At 44.8% G+C, this 22,166-nt stretch overlaps 1 protein-coding gene across 4 annotated transcripts in view; it reads left to right on the plus strand.

The window, feature by feature from the left end:
• The first annotated feature begins 9,194 nt into the window (after positions 1–9,194).
• Positions 9,195–22,166, plus strand: part of CAPN9 (calpain 9) — a 28,268-nt gene continuing 15,296 nt past the window's right edge. For all 4 annotated transcript variants that reach the window (XR_005858269.2, XR_005858268.2, XM_419585.8 and 1 more), the window contains exons 1-8: positions 9,195–9,525; positions 15,273–15,342; positions 15,765–15,883; positions 16,344–16,477; positions 17,060–17,228; positions 18,385–18,468; positions 18,734–18,819; positions 20,857–20,934. Coding sequence is in view for 2 of the 4 variants with exons in the window: in XM_419585.8 (XP_419585.2) it covers positions 9,313–9,525; positions 15,273–15,342; positions 15,765–15,883; positions 16,344–16,477; positions 17,060–17,228; positions 18,385–18,468; positions 18,734–18,819; positions 20,857–20,934 (953 nt within the window). In the remaining 2 variants the exon portion in view is untranslated. The remainder of the gene's footprint in view (positions 9,526–15,272; positions 15,343–15,764; positions 15,884–16,343; positions 16,478–17,059; positions 17,229–18,384; positions 18,469–18,733; positions 18,820–20,856; positions 20,935–22,166) is intronic.

Raw genomic sequence — 22,166 nt, forward strand, 5'->3', positions numbered from 1 at the left:
CCCACAGGCAGTGCTAAGAACTTCAGTGCAAGCTCTTCATAGGCTGAGTTGGCACTTCTGGTCTGCATTGATTATGAATTTGTATAGGCTTAACTCAGAGTATATGCATATAGTCTTGTATCATTTGTTACTAAATTTGAGAGCATCTTTCTTTAAGACTATTTAACTTGAATAGGAAGCAGGATCAGAAGAGTTTATCTATACAATCGTGGGTTTAAGTTGGTAATCACAAATCTCTATTCCCTGTCAACATTCATAACTCTTCCCTCTCTTTTGCTTTGGGAAGGGAACACCATATCAGGTCTGGACATGCAGAGGACAATTTACAAATGTAAAAGGAAGAAGAGAGAAAGAGGAAGCCTGTGTGGGAGGACTTGTCAAGAAGTAGACAGGGAATATTTCTTTAAGGATAGGTGTAGTAATTGCTGCAAGATGGCAGGTAGGCATGATACTGAAAGGAAGAGCTTTTGTGAAACCCCCCCAATAAAATCTCTGTAGAGCAACCAAGTGCCTGGGGAGAACATGGCACTTTGGTTTGGAAGAGTAACCACTGGGATGGGAAAAGCAAATGCAAAATGAAGGCACACATTGAGTGCTGACTCTGTTTTGCCATAACGCCAGAATTAGCAAGTTCTCAGTAAAATTACAGGCAGAAAATGTAAGAGAAAGGAAGTATCCTGCTTCATATACAAACTGCAGAAGGCACAGCCACAGAATGCTGCGGAAACTGAAAATGTTTAACTGGAGGAAGAGAGATTACATGAAATCACTGAGGGCACAGCCATCAGAAGATGCAGAACATGATGGTTCAGATGCTGGCTCAGGAGATCCCCACACAATCAGCTGTCATGGGTTCTAGTTAGATCCATGTAGCACCTCACAGACTCCTCTCTAAGTGCCTGTCTACAGCCTGTGATGGAAACAGAGATATCTGAGCTAAGGTCAGCTTAACCTGGCTCATCTAGCAGAAATGGAAATACTATTTCAGTGTCACTATGTCAGTGAAGCATCGCACCCAGCAAACCTGACCCCAGCTGGGCAGTGCTCCTTTGTACTGCACATTTAGGAGCCCACTGTTGTCTCTTCAAAAATCAATAAGTCCTGGGAAATGTGAACAACTTTCAAAAACAGTGTCTAGACTCCTAATATCAGTTAGCCACTTTGGGCAGATTTTTTCTTTCCTTGCTTAGTCAAAGCACCTGTATTAACCAGTGGCAGATCCACTGCCCTGAGGTCTGAAATTGTCTCTCTATCTCCTGCCAGATCTCTGGGATCTGTTCTCACTTCTGCTGCACACAAAGTACTCATTGGATTTTCCCAGAGTAAATAAGTAGGGAGAAGTCAGGTAGTACAGACCTGCTGGTGGGTCAGGCAGGTTTCTGCATTATAGTAAACCAGTCTTCCCCCCCATCCTGTGACAACTATGGCAAGCTGCCTTGGGCCTGTTTTGTTTATTTTTCTTATCTCTGATGGGGAAAGGCTGTGCAAAGAATTTTTGGGGGGACTATTTTAATAACACTTTGATAAGGAATAGCCTTGTATGTAATTTGTATTTTCCCATGTTCTCTCTGTACACCTGACTTCTGCCCTTGTTGGCAGGACACGCTTTTCTGTGAAAGCAGCTGGTGAACATGAAGGATGTACTCAGCACTTGCCCAATTTTTTGTGTAAAGAGGATTGCAAAAATGCTTCTCAATAATAGCATTCAAAGTACAGATGACGAAAGAGAGATTATCCCGCTTCTGCTGCTGGTTCTCACAGCGAGGAGCAGCACAACTAAACCCAGGGACCGTGTGAGCGAAGGTTAATCCTAATGCCAATTTTTGAGCATGAAAACTGAATCAGGGCCATGCTCGACTTGGTCATAGAATCATAAAATCATTAAGGTTGGGAAGACCACTAAGACCATCTAGTCCAACCATCAACCCACCCCCACCATGCCTGCTACATCCCTCAGCGCCACATCTACGCAGGTCTTGAACACCTGCAATGGTGGCTCCACCACCTCCCTGGGCAGCCTGAGCCACTGCCTCACCACTCTTTCTGAGTTTTCCTAACATCCAACCCAAACCTCCTCCTGGTACAACTTGAGGCCATTCCTTCTCATTCTACCACTGTCAGCTCAGGAGAAGAGGCCAACCCCCACCTCGCCGCAATTACATTTCAGGTTGCCGTGAAGAGCAATAAGGTCTCCCCTGAGTCTCTTCTTCTACAGAAGAAGTTATCCCAGTTCCTTAAGCTGCTCCCTGTAAGACTTGTGCTCCAGATCCCTTCACTGCCTGTCACTGGACACACGTGTTGTGAGTGGGCAGCTGGGGGCTGACTTGAGTAGCTGAAGTCTCCCCAAAATCATGCATGGGGTGCAATGTTCCCAGAGCGCCCCAGATGCCCTAGCAGTGCCACAAGCCCTGCTGCATGATGGAGGAGGCTGCTCCTGGCTCCCTGCAGCAACGCCATCACCTCTTCATCACATTTTCCCCTGAGGGTGACCTTTCTGCTGGCGACCACCTATCTCCAAACCTCACCTACACAACACAACACCTGCAAACGAGCGCGTATTAACACCAGCAGGCGTTGCTGCAGCTTATAGTTACATTCGGTACCATGCAGCTTCCGTTGGCAGGCTCTGAGCCTCGCAGGGCTGCGCTGCAGGCGCATTAACTCCCATAGGGCTGCCTGCGACCACGGAGGGGTTGCCCGGAGCGCAGCAGCCCGCAGACGGACAGCACAGCGCAGAGCACAGCAGAGCAGCAGCTCCGCCCGCAGGCCGCCTACCGCAGCTCCTCTCTCCTGAGCCGGAGCTGCCGCCGTGTGGAGGACCTCGGCCCCGCAGCGCTTGGAAATGTCATTAACCCCCCTTCGCTTTGCTCAGCCAACGGCTGTGGAAGCAAAGGGGGAGGGGGGTGAAAGTTAAATGTAGGCCCACTGGTGTTTTCTTACAGGAAATAACGAAAGCTCGTGACTGAAGTTTCTGAGGGTTCAGTAAGTGGCAAAAAGCAGCCAGAGAGCAGAGTTTCCTGGTCTTTTGTTTTTACTGGATGTTTCCTAAGCAAACACTTGAATGTTTGCTGTGGTTTGGGGTTTATTTTATTTTTTAACCTTGCCTTGTTTTTCCACCTTTTCAGTATTAACCGTAGAATAACGCTTCAGCTCGCTGCCTGAGGGATGGAACTGAATGAATTCGGTGTGAATTCAGCCCAGGATGCTCTCAGTGAGAAAAGAACAAGGACTGCCTGTGGTCAGGGTGCTAGAACAAACGCTGCTGGAAGCCTTTGTAAATCCTAAGCTCCCCAAAAGCCCAGTGGGTGCTCTGACATCCATTCTCCCAATACAATCCGAGTTTCTGCAGGGCTTTCCTGTGATGCAAGGGTTGAGGGGGTGCAGCAGCTGGCTCCTCTCCCACACTGCCACTCGGTGTTTCACAGTTCAAAAGAAAGAGAATATAAATAAATAATCATAAAAGCACCCTTTTGTCTGTTAAACGACCCCTCTTCTAAAGTAACGTATGAATGCAGCAGTGCTGGCTCAGCTCTGACAAAAGCCTGGAGCTGCAGCTCCGATAGCTATGCCTGTCTGTCTTGGTAAAGTACTTAGAGAGCTGCCTAACTGATACTGCAGCTGCCAGCAGAGATAATGCTGTCATTACTCACCAAAGCATACAGAATGATGTCTTTTGTCTTTCCTTCTGGGTACACAAAGAGAGAAGTGGCAATGCTACTGCCAGGCTTCTGCAGGGAGGGCAGAGAAGGGGCCTGCTTGTAGGGTCTGTGAGTGTTGGGGCATCCCAGGCAAGGTGGGCTGCAGCAGGGGGCTGCCCTGGATGTCACTGCTACTCAGGATGACAACGTAGCCCTAGGATATATCTGCTCTGTATCAGCATTTCCTTGTCAGCAGTCAGTGATGGCAGAATCGCAGGTGGTGCGAGTGCATCTGAGTCCTAAGTCCACATCTGGGACAGACACCTCTTTAGGACACAGCGCTTTTGCTACTACTCAGCACAGAGAAAGCAACGAGGCCGTGGCATCTAGCATCTCTCTGCTGGGCAAAATGATACTGAGCATTCACTGTAATTTTGGCCTCCTCCTTTGCAGGAGATTTTGATATCTTGCAGTCCCTTCAAGGTATTTTTTCTTAAATAAATAAATAAATAAATCACAGCAGGATTTTCAAAGGGCAGTTATTAAACCCCTCCCCTTGGTTTCCAGTACCCCTTGTCTCACTGCTCTGAAGCATTTTTCACTAGGCTGGTCACGACATTTAGTAGGGCAGCTTAGTCCTCAGGCCTGGCTTGCAGTCCCAGCACAACCCCTAAAACCCTACATGACCTTCCTGACCTCCCCTCCCTCTGCCTCTCTCCTCTGCCTCTGGAAATGAAAGAGAAGGATGTTTTCCCTCAAGAACAGGCCAGAGAAAGCCTGTATCACCTTACTGCTGAAAGCTGAAGGAAAAGCCTTTAAAAACTAACTCCAAGCTGGGCTTAATTTCATCTGGTCTCAGCTATAGTTTTAACATTACAGCATGTTCCCAGTTAGCAGATGTGTGCAGGAGCATGAGCAAACTCTGCCAGGCTGCAAGACGCTGGGCAAAAGTCCACACTACATTAGGCCAAAGTAATGGAAAGTATAAGAAACAGTGTGGTTTCGTGTGACTGTGGCTGTGACATTTGGCTTCAAATCAATGCAAAGTTCAGAAAGGCGCCAAGCAGTTTAAAATGAGACCAATCTCAGAGACAGAACAAAGATGTTTTATATAACTTCATACAAAGTCAGAGGAGGAAGCAAGGACAGAGAGCTGCTCAGTTTCACAGAAGGCACCTCAGTCTACATAGTAAATTCTATCCATACATTAGTGCAAATGCAGGGAGAGCTATAAAGAGACCCAGACAAACCAGTCGTGTTTCTCAAGCCCCTGGAGACAGCACAAAATGAAATCATCTGGCCTAAAACAGCCCCTTAGAGAAGGACAGACAGCAGCGGAAGGGTTTAGCCAGCAGAAGCACTACTGAACACGGGATCAGTCAGGTCAAAGGCTATGGACAAACCCTGAAACGTTAAACTGATGACAGGGCATGAGGTTTAATGACAACGAGGTTATGAAAGACTTAATCAGGTTGCTGTCATTTGAATAACCAACTTTAAATCCTGAGTGACCAGGGTCCACCTGGTGTCAACGGGGAAGCAATTATGTAAGTGCGACTAAGAAAAGCACATACCAGATGTTGAAAAACAAGGGCTGAAAGTCAGAGCTGCAGCACAAAGCCCAGCAAGAGGCCAGGAAGAAGTGGACATAATAGTTTCCTACGTTGAGCTTTTTAGGTTCCTTTTATGTCACCTTGAATAACAGCTGAAGAGAGAGAGGCTAAGAGTCTTCCTCAGATGAAGGACAGTTAAGGCCACAGAAATCCAAATCAAACCTTATGCCTTCTCAATGAGAAGGCAACAATTCCAGGAAATGTGATCTGACAGCATTAATGATGGAAAACGAGATGAAGTCTCATCACTCAAAAGCTCTGAAAACAGCAACAAAGGTATCACTTCTGGGGTAACAGAAGAAGTAAAATCCCACCTCTCCAAGCTGCTCTCCTGGCTATGGGCTGGTGGTTCCCAGGATCTGTGCTTCACACAGCCTTTGCCTAGAGGCTCCAATAGCAGCCTTCATCCTTGGAGCCAGCAGTCCTCATCTATAGCCAGTTGTCTGAACGATGTCTGTGGGCAGCAGCAGCTGAACTAGTGCTCACACTCTCTGTAGGTTTTAGAGCCCTTGGATAGGGCTGAAGGTAACAGATAAAACTCCATGCATTTTAAGGAGCAGGCATTTAATGATGGTGCATAAAGAAGAACGTGATGTTCAACTTCACTAGACATTGCCAGCCTGTGCATCACATGCACTCTGCACTGTCAGCATCCTGCCCAGTCACATCTACAAGAGCCTACTAGTTTTCTAGAGAAGGCCTACTGGGAGCTAATTGCATACACTCTGACATCTATCTCTCACCTGGCTGTGCCTTCACAGCTGTGCAGGCATTCACTTTGCAGGGCCAGGACAGACCTACCCCATCACCCCTGCTGAGACAGGGGGATGGAAACCTGCTGCGCACTGAGACAGGGCAAGCACGGAGGAAGAAATTACTCAGGCCTGTCACAAGCCCTCGTCTTACACTGCTTTAATGTGACAGTATGCCCATTGCAACAGCTTGCCAAGTGAAAGCATACAAAGCCTGCTGTCACAGCCTCTCATTGTCTGTGTTCACCTCCTTTTCCAGTGCTAAAAATCTACTCAGCTTTTTCTCAGAGGACCAGCATGACTAAGGATCAAAGCCTTTCTAAGTTGGTGGATCTAACACTGTCTATCAGTGTCCTGAGCTATAACAACATGTTTTTGTTGTCTGTCTATAATGCTGTAACACTATAATGTGATGGAAAGTACAGCAGTAACAGTGGAGTGTCACAATCCTAGGCTACAGCAAATGAAAACAAGCCCAAATGCAGCAGCAGCCATAGACACAGAAACAAAAGAAGAAAATCTACTTACCTTTGGAAGGTCTCTAGTACACAGGGATCTCCAGAAGGATACCCTCATTTGCCCTACCAACCCTTAAATGAGGTCTGGGAAGGGGTGCTTCCTGGCTCCATCCCTTCTGGTCACTCAGGTACACTGCATGCAGCTGAGCCCCTCTGGCTTGGCCCTGCCTTCCCACCAGGTGCTCAATCACTGCTTCCAGCTGTGACTTTAGCACTTCTGCTACACTGTCCATAGCGGAATACAACAAAAGTAATTGCTTTTCTTGGCATCCTTGCCGTTATCCGTGGCAAAGAGGCTAGGACAAATAGGTACAATTGCCCTTTTGCTTGTATCAAGGTAATCCCTTCACATAAATCTCCCAGCCACATCCACCTTTCAAAACCACTTCTATAGCCTTTCTCTTTATATCTCCCCATTACCTCATAACTTGTATGTATACTGTTGTTCCAGCAGGGCAGGGTATATCTTAAAGTTACATATCTACACAGCTACAAGCACAGCGTAGAGTTTAATAGTCCATACTATACATAGATCTAATACAAATAATTTCCCTGATGAATGAAGGGACCAGACAACGTCATTCATATAGAGATGTTATCAATTTCTTTCATCCACTCTCTTCCTATTAGAAATCTACAATTTACTGCAGTATCCTACCTTGTATAAGATGCAAATATTTCACTTTCCTCCAACCTGTAATCACACCTGAGGACTTGCAGACAGCACCAACAATAATAAGAGCTGTCTCAGGAGAAAAATGTACTTCTCTCTGCTTTAAAAAGGGACTTTATATTAAAGAGCAAAACTGCCTGAAGACCCTTTTCTTGTAAAACACTTGAGCATGGCTAGCTAGATACAAAGCGATGTAGAAAACTGGGAAATGAAATGTTTTGGGAGCATTTTCCTGCTCTAGAATCATCATAGAATCATAGAATGGCCTGGGTTGAAAAGAATCTCAAAGACCATCTAGTTTCAAACCCCCTGCTGTGGGCAGGGTTGCCATCCACTAGATCAGGCTTCCCACAGCCACATCCAGCCTGGCTTTGAATGCCTCCAGGGATGGGGCTTTCCATCTGCCTTCCCCAGGCATCATATATAGAATGAGTACAGAGTATAGAAGCTCTGTGTCCAGGGTGCTGAGCATTTCCTTCTCCAATCTTCAAGTTCATTTGGTATGTGAGGACAAGCCTAATCCACAGCATCTCTGTGTGGGCTAAAGAGCATTCCCATTTTAACCACTGTCTGAGTGTGGGACACTGGGTACATCACATCCCTAAGGCTCATGTTGTCATTTATGCCCTTTGCCTGTCTTAGACTTTTAGCTGAGATTCATCTCACTTGATACACACGTTTCATAGCTGGGTATCTACAGTAAGATAGGCCATGAGGCTTCACCTCCAGGCAGTCAGAAGACACGGTCATTTCCAGAGAGATCTTATGGATGAGGACACAATGACTCACTCACTGGAGGCGCAGCTCTTCTGCACTGGCTGTAGAAAAAGTAGAGGTGTGTAGTCTGGGATCTGTTCTGCACACCCAAAGTTTGGCCAAATGGCTGCTACATTCGGAGCACAAGGCCTGGCCCTTCTCACACATTTGGGCAGCATCTGTATTCTTGGACAAAGGGAACTTGGTCTCAGGAGGGTGCCTGCAGACATCAACAATGGGTGCAATTATGGGGAATAAACATGGGAATATACGCTCTGAGAAAGCTTTGCTCACAGCACTGCTGTGAAAAATAGCAGAACAGAAAGGAATTAATTCTGTTTCACCTAATTGCTCTCCATAAATCATCTTTGACAGCAAGCTCTGCCTGGTCCACCAAAGGGCCAATTAAAGAAAAGGGAGGCTGAGCAGTGTTTGTATTCAGGGCTGTGCTTTGTATTACAGGAACTGTAATTTGTTCTGAGAGGGTGGCATCTCTTGCTTTTCAGTGAATGGAGGAGTATCCATGCTTATTTGGCTCTGAAACCTTGCCATTATTTCTTCAGAGCATCCTCAGTACTGGCATCCTCTCTAGGACAGTGTTTTGCTGTCTAATGTGAGATGCGATGTGGAGGGCAGCAAAAGCACAACAGGATATGAACAAGGCTGTGAAACCCAGAACTCAGGGCAAGTAAGCATGTGTTTGGTTTTGAAATCCTGTGTTACGGAGCACCGTCCTTCAATGCACGGTCCCTTAGGATCCCTAAAGGATCCCTCCCTTGGTTAAAATCTCCTGCTGTCTGCCCTGCTCTGAGCTCTCTGCATCCGCTTCCACCACCTCAAATGTGGGGCCAACCCTTGCACATCTTGGCCCTGGTGTCCTTCAACAGAGTAAACACCTGACCGCAGACAGCCCCGCCATCAGGCATGCCAGGCTTTTCTCAGGTGTGGGATGAAAAGGGTGAGCTTGCAGTGGTTGCCGAGGCTACACCCTCCTGCAGCTCCAGTTTCACTGCAATGGCTCGCTGCCACCAGGGCTTTCCTCAGGAGCTGCATACCTCGAAGTCAGCGGCCACCTCCTGCCCATCCCCACGTCCTCACTGGGGCAGCGGGGAGTGGTGCCAGGCCCCGGGTGGGCCTATTGCCACCGAGTGGGCACAGCAGCCCTGCCCTAGGGAGGGTCTGACACCACCTCCCCGCTCCCACCCCAGCAGCTGGTGTGGCCGGGCCAGACGCTTTCCTTCCCTGTTTGCTTTCAGGGTGTTCATCATCTCCCATGCTGCTCGGAGCTGCTCCCACTCATTTCTCCCCTTGCGCCCTGTTCTGCTAGACCTCAGCCCGCTGCACTTCTCCCTGTTGGGAGCCATGCCCTACCTCCTCCACGACTCAAAGCCGAGGCCACCACCACTGCCAAAGGAGGCACGTGTCACCCACAGCTCAGGGAAGGGCTACCAGGAGCTGAAGCAGGAGTGCCTGCGCAGCGGCTGCCTCTTTGAGGACCCTGACTTCCCCGCCAACAATGCCTCCCTTTTCTTCAGTGAAAAGCCACCGATTCCCTTCCTCTGGAAGAGGCCTGGGGTGAGTATACCGTGTCCACTCACCCCACTGTTCCTTGAGATCGCTGCTGCATCCAGCAGTGAAATGTGATGGCTGCTCGGGGTACTTTTTGAGGTCCTGTCCTCTCGGCAAGGAGCAGAGCTGGAAGGTTTTGCTCACCACAGCTGCATGTTTCTGGCTTACAACTGCAGAGAGGTGTGGAAGGGTAGGGATACCGTAATAGTATAAGGGATACCGTATAATACAACAATAAATGCTAAAATCTTTCATAAAACATTGCAAGAGGTTCTGAAACGCACAACTTCTTAGACTATCCTGTAAAATCCCATAATTTGTCCATTTTCCCATGCTCATCTGAAGGCCTTCGGTTGATCCATTTTAAATATTGCATGTAGTTTTTCTTCTGCCTTTCTGTTCTGCCTTCTGCAGCTTAATGTGCAGCCACGCTTAATGTGCCCATGTTTATGTACACGCATAAACAGCTTCTAATCAGGCTTCTCTCCTACGTTATTGCTAAACAAATGTAGTATAAAGATGAAAATGAGAGGGCATGCAAGGAATTAAAGGTAAAATGCATCATGATGATGTGATGACTATCTAAACAACAAGTGTCCTTAATGGAGGAAATTCATAATTAAGGCTAAACAGGAAAAAAAATCCTTTTAGCTTTAAAAAATGAGAGATGCTTGCTTCCTTCATGAAGCACATACCACAGTCACTGAGCCATTCAGCAGTAGCCAAGGGCTCGATGAGTATCTCCTAATGCATCTTGCATAACAGTCATTAATAGCACAGTGATAGCCTGAAGCTTCACCAGTCACATGCTCTCAGGTCACAAACCCACCATCACCCCAGGTTCCCAAGTTTAACTAGTAGCCACAGAAAATTTGTGGCTAATTTCATTTCTTTGCTAATGGTTGACATTTATTCTCTTTTCCTTCACAGTCTGAAAGCTTCTCACTTAGTGGGAAGCTTTCCTTTGCCGATAGTGATAACTAGAGAGAAAAAGAACAAAAGAAGCTTGGAGATGGATTTACGTTTGAGCTCCACTTAGTCCACAAGAAGCATTCAAATGCTTTAGTATCTGAGGGCTAATGGAGCACCACCAGAGTGTTATTAAAGCCATTACTCCTCAGCAGATTTCAGCTATGAAAACCCAGGAGATGGCCCCAATGGCATTGATGCCGCCTTGCCTGGCAGTGCCCTGAAAGACAGGTAGGCTGTGGGCTGCCCCAGGAGCAGGCTGGAGGTATGAATTGCCTTCCTCCAAGGCGTGACTGGTAGCAGCTGAGAGCTTCTGTGTCCCTGTCATGGTACTCAGGGACGGAGGAGAGCGGTCTGTCTGTTGTACTTACTGCTCTCAGCTTCAGGATGTTTGTAAGCTGAAGTGGAAATTTTTCTATGGTGAATAAGTCACCTGGTCCAGTCTCTGCCTTTACACTCCGATTTCTGACGTGCAAAAAATAAAAAGACTGAACTTCTGTGAGCAGCACAGAAAGAAATACAGCTCAGGGGAGGCTTTGAGGTCCCAAAAAACAAGGTTAAACTCTCCTCTAACTCCTCAGCATTTAAGCTGAATTACTTTCATCTCTATTAGCCATCAGTGTATTTATACACTTACAAGTATAATATTTACATTATAATTACGTTTATACTTCTATATACTTACAGCAGTGAATACAATCACTGTCGCATCATTTTGAGTTAGCGTTTTGCAGGTGGGGTATGAGCCTGGAGCAGGTGCTGGGTTGTTATCACAGCTTCAGCTGGCCAAGCTGTGTGCCTTGGCAGTGGGAGCCCAACAGCACCACTCCTGCGTGTGGGTATCAGAGCTCAGACTGCTTCTTGGTGACTGGTTTTTCCTGCCTTGCCTACCAGTGTAGCACTGAAGCATAGTGTACCACACTATATGCAGGTAATTGCAGGGCAAAATAATGTTAATCCTCAAGTTTGCACCCTGATATAGTTCAGAAACGGGAGTAGAGGTTTCCTCATTATTTTCAAGTGCACAGACCTTTGTACACAGTGTGAACCAGACCCTCAGCCACCCTAAGTCTGTAAGTCTCCTATTGCAGTGAGCTGCACCAGGGGAACATCTAGATTTCTACATAAATCTGAAGTGCTCCGCCAGTCAGAAAGATATTTAGCAGTTTAGTTTGGTAATCCCTTGTCATCACAAATGAAATCATTGAAATTAAGCCATAACAAAATTTCATAATAATCTGAAGAATAAATTACCCTTTTCTCATTGCATTTCCCCTTCTCTTCCCTTGTTTATTTGTATCTGAATTAAACCGCTAAGCTAATAGATCTGTCATTTATTTCTAATAGCTCAGTATCTGGGAAAGCTAGAGATTGGTAAATTGAAGAATGAAAAATCAGAAAAGAAAGTCAGATATATTTTACCCATGGTCTATAGGAGGAATTAATAAGGCAATTATCCTAATGTGAACAGCCAATGTCTGACAGGAACTATATACTGGAAACAGAGAAATATAATTGCAAAAATAAGGCCCCAGTAAACAGGCTCAGCTTTTCTTAGATCTCTACATCTCCTCTACCAAAATGTGACAGAGACCCAAGGGATGCCATTTATCTTCCTGTGACTCCAAAGAAACATAGGCAGCAGGTAGAGGTACAAGTGCCTCCTTTCATCTCCCTGAGCATTGCCCTGCCCTGCTTCTAGGTAACACCCTTCTGCAGGTGAAACCTTGAATTGCTATCTCCTGTGCAGGAACGCAGGGCCTAATTCTGGGCTTCATCCTTTAACATTATGAAAGAATTGATTCAAGTTTATATACTACCCAGACTGAACATTCCTTTAAGAATATTTTTTATAACATCCACTCATAAACTACAGTGCTTGGTTTTCTTTTGTGTAGCAGAGAACGTGATACAAGTCCATTCAAAGCCCTTTGAATTCCTTTTCATTGATTTTCATTTGTGCTTGCTTTAGATACAGAGATTGAAAACATTTTCCCATTTGTTAGCTGTAGAGCTGTGTAATAAGCGACGAGCCATGAAACACTCACAATGCTCAGCAGCATTTGTGCCTATGTCAGTGTATCTCAGTGTCTCTGCTAACACGCAGAGTTTCTTGGTAACAGCTGAATGCAGTGCTTGCTGTGAGAATCACATTCCCCAGGAGCACTGGTGCTAAAATAAGGCATGTGCTTAAAGATCAGCTACATTATCAGCTGTCATGATACTCGTGTCTAAAGGCAATGAGCTGTGCTTTTATCACTCCCGTCCCATCCACACATGACTGGATGTATTTAACAAGCAGGTGGGCCAGGTGACGGGAGGTGCTGTTTGATTTCCCTGTGCCAGGTACACTGGGGATATCACCTCACCACCGCCTCCTCCACAGCAAAGGCAAACAAAACATGCAACCAGCTTCCTGCCCAAATGCTGCCTCTGTGAGACTTCCTTCATAGGTGTTGCTTTCCTCTTCTGTGGCTGTGTGCCATTTTTCTCAGCCATCTAAGTGATTCTTTCTTCCCCTCAGCTGTGAGAGTTGGCTCATTGGCTTCTGCAGGTGTGTACTTCAGCAGCTAAAACTGGCAGTAGGCAGTGAGGATTGTTGTCCAAATAGAGTGTTAATGACAGGAGAGGGCTGACTCATCTCTTTTCTCTATGGACTGCTCTCTCTAACATTGAATTCATAGAAAACCAATTATCAGCTGGTGACAGCCAGGTAAGCTCATGCATAGATATAGCACATGCATCGTTTTCACCCTTATCACAGCACTCTGGCAAGGATGGAATAGAGTTGGTGATCTGCCGTGCTCCGGGTGCTATGGGAGAGTTCCTGTTAAATGTTGGACAGGGATGTGTATTTTCTCTGAAAGACTGGGTCACCCACTGCGTGTATTAAATGTGAACTTTGAAGAGGATTCAGGATAGCCATTGCCTTAGAGCAGTACTGTGGACTCTGAGCCATGGACATCCAAAGCAGAAAGCTTAAGCTGCTATAGCCAGGGTCATTTCAAACACATTCACCAATGGTCTGCAGATGTTCCTCTCTTCCCCCCTTTTTGTCCTGTACACAAGAGAGTTTTGAACCTCTCAGACCTGCATAAAGGCTTTCAGCAATTTGGAGACAGGCTGTGTGGTTCAGCACAAGCCACCCATTGGAGGGTGACTTTGCCAAGAGAAGCTTACTCATCAACAGATAAGTCGTGGCTAACTTGCTCTTGTAAACAGGGAGGTGGCTGATGTGATGAGCTGCATGGTTTGCTGTAATGCTGGTCGTGTCTTCTGGGCACAGTCACTTCACAGGAAGTGGATGATTACAACAAAATGTACTGAGAAGACGTGAGGAAATGAAAAAGTGGTGCTGGCATGCCTTGGCTTGGCTCACTGGACAATACTTGCACGTTGCCCGTTATGGAATGACACACAGCATGATTTTGAAGTGCTGTTGCAGTAAACCTGCTCTGACTGCCCAAAAACCACATCTGTGCTTTTTGTTTAAAAATGTTTAGACACGTTTCAAGTTGTGTGCATCTTAGCTGAACTCTCAGGCATGACATCTGCAAACAGCCAGCTACTCTGTCTAGTAAAACCACTGTTGCTTTCAGCATCAGTACTAGCCCGTTACCATCTGCAAACCCTTGGCAAAGCATTGCATGACCTGACAGACCGAAAAGTCCGGCTGCACATCTGGGGCATGCCCAGGCTTTGCTGGCAAAGATGAGAACAGCAGTAGGGATTAACTGGGTCACAGCCCAGGCTCCAGCAGTGGCCAGTGGCAAATGCTTCATGAGTAAGTGCAAGAAGCTGAACAAAACTATCAGTATCCTACCCTGATGGCCTTGCAAAATGCGCTGACGTGAACCAAGAGTCACCCAATTTCCTTCTGGGCAACTGCACAGGTTAAGTGATTGAATGAGCTCTGCTGATTTCCCTTCCTCTTTAGTTTGCCTTTTTTTGGCAAACTGCTGGTTAAATAAAAGAACTTCACGCAACAGAGTTGGCAGTAGGATATCAGGGCAATCTGATTAATTACAGGATAAATCTTCCAGTAGTATACTGCATGTTATCCTCCTCTCTTTTCTATTCAATTCAATCCAATTTACAGTTCATTGGAAAGGGGAGAAAGGAGGGGAGTTTTTGCCACTTTTATGGGTTTACCACTGTAATCTTTCTGTCCTGCTGAGATACTTGAGAATTGCTTTAATGCCACCATGATCACATACTCCCTTCAACCTCTGAGCACACATGGGTGGGTAGTGCTAAAAAACAACTCCTAAAAGCCAACTCTGTAAAACAAACAAGGCTGGAGTCCACTTTTTTATTTCCTTATTTGAGAAGGAAATAGAATATACAGTGTTTGACAACCATAAGGCCGTATTATGTGCAGGTAAATACAAGACATAATACGATGTTTGAAGTAAATTGCCAATTGTAGGGTTTCTTTTTCAGCTGTTGGGGAAGAAACAGCAAGCGTTAGCCAGGCTTGTAGCTTAACTTTGGGATTCTGTACCAGGTTGTGCTATGTTTTAACAATTGCCTATGGGTGAACAGAGAATGCCAGCCTTTCCTTAGCAGCCAACTAATTAGGAAGAAATGAGGATAGCTAATTCTTTAATTGCTCTACACTGCAATTAATTAGCAAGGATTCCCCATCTAGTTCTTTGTGGTGGTTACACTGCTCAGGAAAACATGGTTCATGTGCAGAGAGTGCAGCACATGTGGGCTCAGAGTGACAGTGATGTTTCCTGGCATGTTTTCAGTCATTCTATGTCTCACTCCCACTCTTTCAGGACATTGTCAAAGATCCCAAGTTTATCCTCGAAGGAGCCACAAGAACTGACATTTGCCAAGGGGATCTTGGTGAGTGATTCCTCTGCAGCCTGTGTAGAGCAGTAGGCATATCTTCACAAGTGAGGGGATGTTGCCCCTCCTGAACTGATAGGAGCAGTCAGGCCGGAGTCACTTCCCATGCTGACATTGCCCATAACCATCTCTTTGGTGGCATGCATTCATCTTTGCCTGGGATCATTCTGGTGCAGTGGGATTCAAGGCCAGGGAAGGATCACCATGCAAGTGTACTGGGAGCCCAAAGGAGCTTTTCATCCCCTAGCACTTCCCAACTGCACTCGCTGGTCACAGACACTTCCTGGGGACACACAGGATCACTTTTCAATGGGGATGGCAGCTGTCTGTGACAACATCTCCCCTCATCCCCACCACACCTTCTTTTCCTCTCAAATGGAAGAAAATGAAGCTTTTCCTTCCCCCTTCTCAATTCACAGGTGACTGCTGGCTATTAGCAGCCATAGCTTCTCTCACACTGAATGAGAAAACACTAGCAAGAGTAGTACCGCTGGATCAAAATTTTGGGCCAGGTTATGCTGGGATATTTCACTTCCAGGTAAGATGAACTTCTGGCACAGCATGACAGCATTTCTGGCCAGTTGATTGTTGCATGTTGTGGTTTGCTTTGTGGTGGGGCTATCACTTATTCCAGAGGAAACTTCATAAAAAGTGAGATTGCTGAACTCACTTTGCTGTTTGCATTTTGAGGAACAGCCTCTTACAGGCATATATGTAGCCAGTTTCTGTGAAGAAAAATATGGCTTTATAAATCATTTCTCATTTTCCACCCTAACCTCGCTTAGGATATAAGGTGTTAAAGATGAATCAAGAGTTGAACTGTGTCCTTCCTTCAGACCAACCTAGCATGACACAGTGAGAATAGATGGATTATCTTTGACTTCTGAGCAAGCCTTTGATTGTCACTAACTTACGCTTAGAAGCACCGGGACACCAAATTCTTATGCTCAGGAAATGACATGCTGTCAACCAACTCATGTTCCATCCTTTCTAAATAGTTCTGGCAGCACAATGAGTGGCTGGATGTTGTGATTGATGATCGATTGCCCACCTTCAAAGACCGGTTGGTATTCGTACATTCAGCAGAACACAATGAATTTTGGAGTGCTTTACTAGAGAAAGCCTATGCCAAGTAAGTCTGGTATACCACAGTATATATGCACAGTTCATTATTTGTACATACATTATACACAATTCAAGCTAACAGCTTCTATCCTGTTTTTCTTATTACTAGTATTATGTGCTGCTGCCCTGATCTAAAGATATTTTGTCTATCCATTTTGAGCTCATCCATCTTCCATCAGATCATTAGATACAATCTGCCATTACAGCAATAGAGCTGGATCAAAGCCTGAATCCTACCATTTGTGTCTCCGCTGAGACTCAAATGATGGTTCTGGTGAACTCTAGATTTTCAACTCATCTGGGAGGTAGCAAGCCACTGATATGCAAAGATATCAGCCCTTGCCAACCTGATGATTGGCACTATCGAAAGAAAAGCCCCAGGCTTTAAGATATGGAGGATCAAATGAAGGAAAGAACAAGGAAAGCAGAAGGTTCCCAATACACCTCACACATCCCCTGAGTGTGTTCTGGGACACTTCTCTTGATCTGAGTGCCCTTGCTGGGATTTTATACCTATATGAGAAAGCTCCCACACATGGATATCTTCAAAGTTTTGAAAGCATGTCTCATGTTAACATGTGTTTTCCAGGCTGAATGGCAGCTATGAGGCTCTGAAAGGAGGCAGTACAATAGAAGCCATGGAGGATTTCACTGGGGGAGTGGGAGAAATGTATGAGGTTAAAAAAGCTCCTGACAATTTCTATGAAATCCTAGAGAAAGCTCTGAAAAGATCGTCAATGGTGGGCTGCTCTATCGATGTGAGTAAGAAATGGGTTCTGATTTTCTCAGCTTAGTTTTATGGTTTCTGCATTTAAAAATATGCACTGGATATGCACTGGACTCTGCAAATAATAGCTATGAAATGATAGATATGTAATATTAATATAATCCCTAGTTTAAAGGTTGTTTAAAAGAAAAGAAGATTCAGCACATTTTATCAGGTGATAGCCACGGTATTTAAGGCAGTAATGACATAAGAATGAGCACCTGGGGAAAGTGAACTTTATTTCCTGACTTACATGGCCATTAAAACTAGCCATAGCTTTGTGAGGACTTAAAGGCTCCAGAGACTAAAAATTGGTTTTCTTCATCCCTAGATTCTGTAACATATGTTGTGTCTTGGGGAACTCAAGTCACTTTTCAGAATCAGTGTGTTAGTTTGTAAACAGTTGACTGGGCTTTTGGGCATGTCAGATTTATCTCTCCGGATACTGGAATCTTCCCCTTTCCCCAAGAAAAGGTTTCAGGCACGTAGCAGATGTGTGAGTGGCCATACAGTGCTTCGACAGCATGTCTGACATGGAGGAGCCACCCATGTGTCCTTGGCTTTCTGGTGTAAAAAGCCCAAGCTGCTCAGCACCGAGAATGAAAGCCCCATTGCTGTTCCCTGTCCACTGTGCCCAATGGGAATGGCAATTCAGAAATAAAGGTGTGCCAGGTTTCTTCACCAGAACGAGCAACTGGAGAGGAAGGTTTCGGGGCAAATGAAAAATCCCATGAGGCACAAAATGAGACTGTATCAACACCAACCCAAGAGCACCTTTCCTTATCCCTTAACTTACTCAAACTACATTTTAGTGTACATTTTAGTGGTAGTTTATATCAATTTCCAGGAGCTGTGGGTGATGTTGATACAAAATCTCAGGCACATAGAAGCGATCTGAGCTGGGAACTACCTTGTTTTCCTTCAGAGTGCACAACGCCCCAAAAAAGAAAACCACACAGCTCTAAGGAGTTCCCTTTCAGAGGGCACCGTTGCACCATCGCTGCTGGCATAGAGCAGAAAGACAAACTCCCTGTTTACAATGCTGTTTAGCCACTGGTCTCCCATCTGATGCTTGGAAGAGACCAAGTGGCACCACTTGCAGTCTCATCACGAAAAGAGATATATTCACATTGTTTTCCATATTTCAGACCAGCAGTGCTGCAGAGTCAGAAGCCAGGACACCCTTTGGCCTCATAAAAGGCCATGCTTACTCTGTAACCGGCATTGATGAGGTACGTTCCCTCTGACTTGTGTCAGCAGTGCAGGGCAAGGAGAAGTTTGGTCAAAAGACAAAGGAGTGCCTACTACCCTTAAGAGATGGGATGAATTGTCCTGGGGGAATTATCCAAACTCCCAACCATCTTTCCCTCCCATGTCTCCTGTAGCAGTGCATCTTTGGCCTGGCTGTTACACAACTTGTCCAGTCAATGCACGCTGGAGAAGACCTGCTTCCTAGCTAATGACACTCAATATTTTCTCTGCTTCCTTCTACTGCAGGTGAGCTATCAGGGCCAGAAAGTGCAGCTCATAAGAATAAGGAACCCCTGGGGACAAGTGGAGTGGAACGGGCCTTGGAGTGACAAGTGCGTGCACTGTACCATATACACTCACCATGCAAAAAATCAATCTCATGCTCTACATCTAGCTCTCTGTAGATACAGTAATTTCACAGATAATTAAATTAAGGATTTGCATATGCTTAGCAGTATTACTGTCACACTGGCTTGTCATCCTCAATACATTCAGGGCTGCTCAATTAATGGGACGCTGTCCAGATTGTTTAGCTTCTGAAATCCAGTATTAGCAAAAAATCATGCATTAATATAAATAAGATAATGGAATTTTAAGACACTCCCCAAAATTATATGTTTGATTTTTTTTAATACAAGCCTGTTCCTGTAGTACTTGTAACACAACATCCATACTTAATCTTACTGCATATAAAGTTAAAACTGATATTGTATCGCCCCCTCTAGTTGTATGTATGTTCTGGGTTTCTAAACATTTTAGTAATAGGTGAGATCCTTGAGGTGAGATTTACACTGGATGTAAGAAAAAAAGAATAAGAAAAAAGATTTTTTATGATAACGTTGGTAAAGCACTGGAACAGGTTGACCAAAGAGATGGTGGGTGTCCAGCCCTTGAAGATTTGAACTAAATCCAATTGCAGTGGACTTGAACTAAATAACATTTAAAGGTCCCTTCAAACTCAAATGATTCTATGATGATTCTATGATAAGACAGTTAGATGTGACTCTCTCCTTGTGGTGCCATTCAAAGTTGTGGGAAGATACAAAAACACAATAGGATTGGTCTGAAAAGCAGTCTGCTTCTACTACTGAAAGTAAATGAAGTGCAAATAATACAAAAGAAAAAAAAGCATATAGTAAGAAAAATAATAACACATCTCCCCTCCAACATACAGTTTTCCAATGTATTCTTACACACATAAATCTCACTTCCTTTTTATTTCCTTTCCTTCTACTGAGTTTTTTCTTGTTCACACAGATGTGACCGAGAGGAGCCATAACCTGGCTGGGCCTTTAAAATTGCTGAGACTTCTAGTCCTCTCTAGCACTCCTTTGAATGCAAATCAATGAAATATTTTTGCATAATCTCAAGTCCTTTGTTTTATATGAAAATGTGGATAATTGGCACGTACAATGAGTGATGGAATCTCAAAAAAATAGAGAGGTTAAGATCAGGACAGGCATCTGATGATTCAGATTGTATATTGAAAATGCTGTCCCTGTAAAGCAGAGCTCTGATTCTGTGCTTTGGAGGATTTCTGGAGCTCAGGACACCAGAGCAAAGCTTTGAGTCCCCCAGGCCAATGCAGTAACCTGCATTTACTTTTTGCAATGGTTGCTGGAACTGAAAACCTCACAAAAGGTGCCCTATACATGCTATCAGACTGGGAATGTGTTAGGGCATTTCCTATTCTTTAATAAAAGTTTTAGTAGATTTTTGTTAGGTTTTGATCTGCTGCGGCTGGAGACATAAAGATAAATAAAAAAGAGGCAAAGATTTTATCTGCAACCCCAGCTACTTCAGCAAATCTCTCTGTACAGGGCAAGGAGCCTATTTGCTTCCCATTAAGTCAACATTGTCAAAATGTCTGTCTACGGATGAAAAACAAATGTAAGGAGTGTGACTTACAAAAATCTTGGTGTTTACTGACTACCACATTTTACCTCGCTCCAACAGCTGGCAGCAGTCCCAGTGCTGAGTGCAGAGAATAGTTCAGGCAGGATGATCTCGGGGAAGTCTGGGGATCTTTGTCCCAGTCCTGCTTCCAGGTACATTAGCTGAGTCTATGCCACCAGATGAAACGGTAGTAGGGTTCAGGAAACCTTCTAAAGGCACTCATATTTGTGTGTGCTGCTCAAAGAAAACACATCTGGAAGAACAGCAGCTTGCTGATGTGTCAAAACAATTGTTCTGAGTGAGGAGAAATTAAATGCCTTATACCCAGCTGGAGTTGTATTCAGTTACTGGAGTTGGACTTGATGACAGAGATGTATTTGTGATCCGTGTGGGTTCCCTTCCTACTCAGGATATTCTTCCTAACTCAGGATATTCTATTATGCACAGAAAATCTTAATTTTATTTTCTTGCAGCTCTCTAGAGTGGCGTTTGGTCAGCCCATCGGAGCAGAAGCGCTTGGCTCAGACAGCACTGGATGATGGAGAATTCTGGTAAGCCACAGGGTTTGAGTGTGACTCCAGTCGGAAACCAAGGCACAAATGATCAAAATAAGTGACAAGGAAGAAACTTGAGTGATCAAATGCTCAGTTTCCTCCTAGTAGAGAGCAGGTACTGCATGTTTCATGTGAGCACATGTGTATTTTATTAACAAAAAGCATTTTAAGTATCAGTTTAGTTAACGATATTAGCATATTTCAAATACTATGTGTCTCCCATGGCTGTAATACCCTTTAAATCCTTAACAGGAACACAAGCACACAAGGGAGCATTGTATTGTACTGTATTAGCTATGAAATGCCTTCAGGGTTGATGTTAGTCATACACTGGTAGGGAAGGGAGCGCTTAGAAGCAATGCTACTTGGTACAGAAAGTACAAGAACTCCAGAATATGTGTGAAATGATGGAAAGATTTAAGAAAAGATGAAAGGAAGGGGGGGGGGGGGGGGGGTGGGGGGGAAATGTAGCGATTGCTTTAGAAGTGTGAAGTATTCTTCATGCCAAATTCACTATCTCAGGCAGAGCAGATGGCTGATTTGCACAAGATTCCCTCTCCCACCCTACCCCATGTCAGCCATGCCATGCTCTACTGACAGTGTGTCTGGTCATATTTTCTGGGGCCAGATGCATATCTCTTCTACATAGAGATAAATCTAGAGAGGTATTCAGCAGCACTATTCCAAATCTTTCCCACAAGTTAACTTTAGGCCCGAAAGGTGGTATAATACAGATGATGAAGAACATTTAGTCACATGAAATGATTTATCCTATACTTTGATAGCTCCTGAAGGAAGGAAGACCAGTGACTGATCCATTACTTAAGCATCTTTACATATGATCTTTATTAGTTATTTTGAGACTCAGAGCTAAGTACGTCCTCAGAAGGTCAGTAAAATGAATGGGGTTCAACACACCCAGGCAAATATTGGTCTTCTTCATGCAGCATCTCAGACACTGAGAGCAAAAACAGAAGCCACTGGGACTAAAATTTTCCATTAAGGTGTTAAGTGGACAAAAATTGTATGGAAAATATAATGAATTCTTCCAAAACCAGCCAGGCAAGTTTGAGACTAGTTAAACTTTTCACCTAGTCCATCAGACTTATTTGTCCTGATGCTTTCTGACTTTTGCATATTTCTCTAAGGAGTGTTTGTCTGTTTGCCCTTTCTAAGACACACCTTGATGGTTTCCCCATCAGGATAAGTATACAGACTTTGCATGATCA

Source organism: Gallus gallus, chromosome 3, assembly GCF_016699485.2.
Source record: "Gallus gallus isolate bGalGal1 chromosome 3, bGalGal1.mat.broiler.GRCg7b, whole genome shotgun sequence".
NCBI lineage: Eukaryota > Metazoa > Chordata > Aves > Galliformes > Phasianidae > Gallus > Gallus gallus.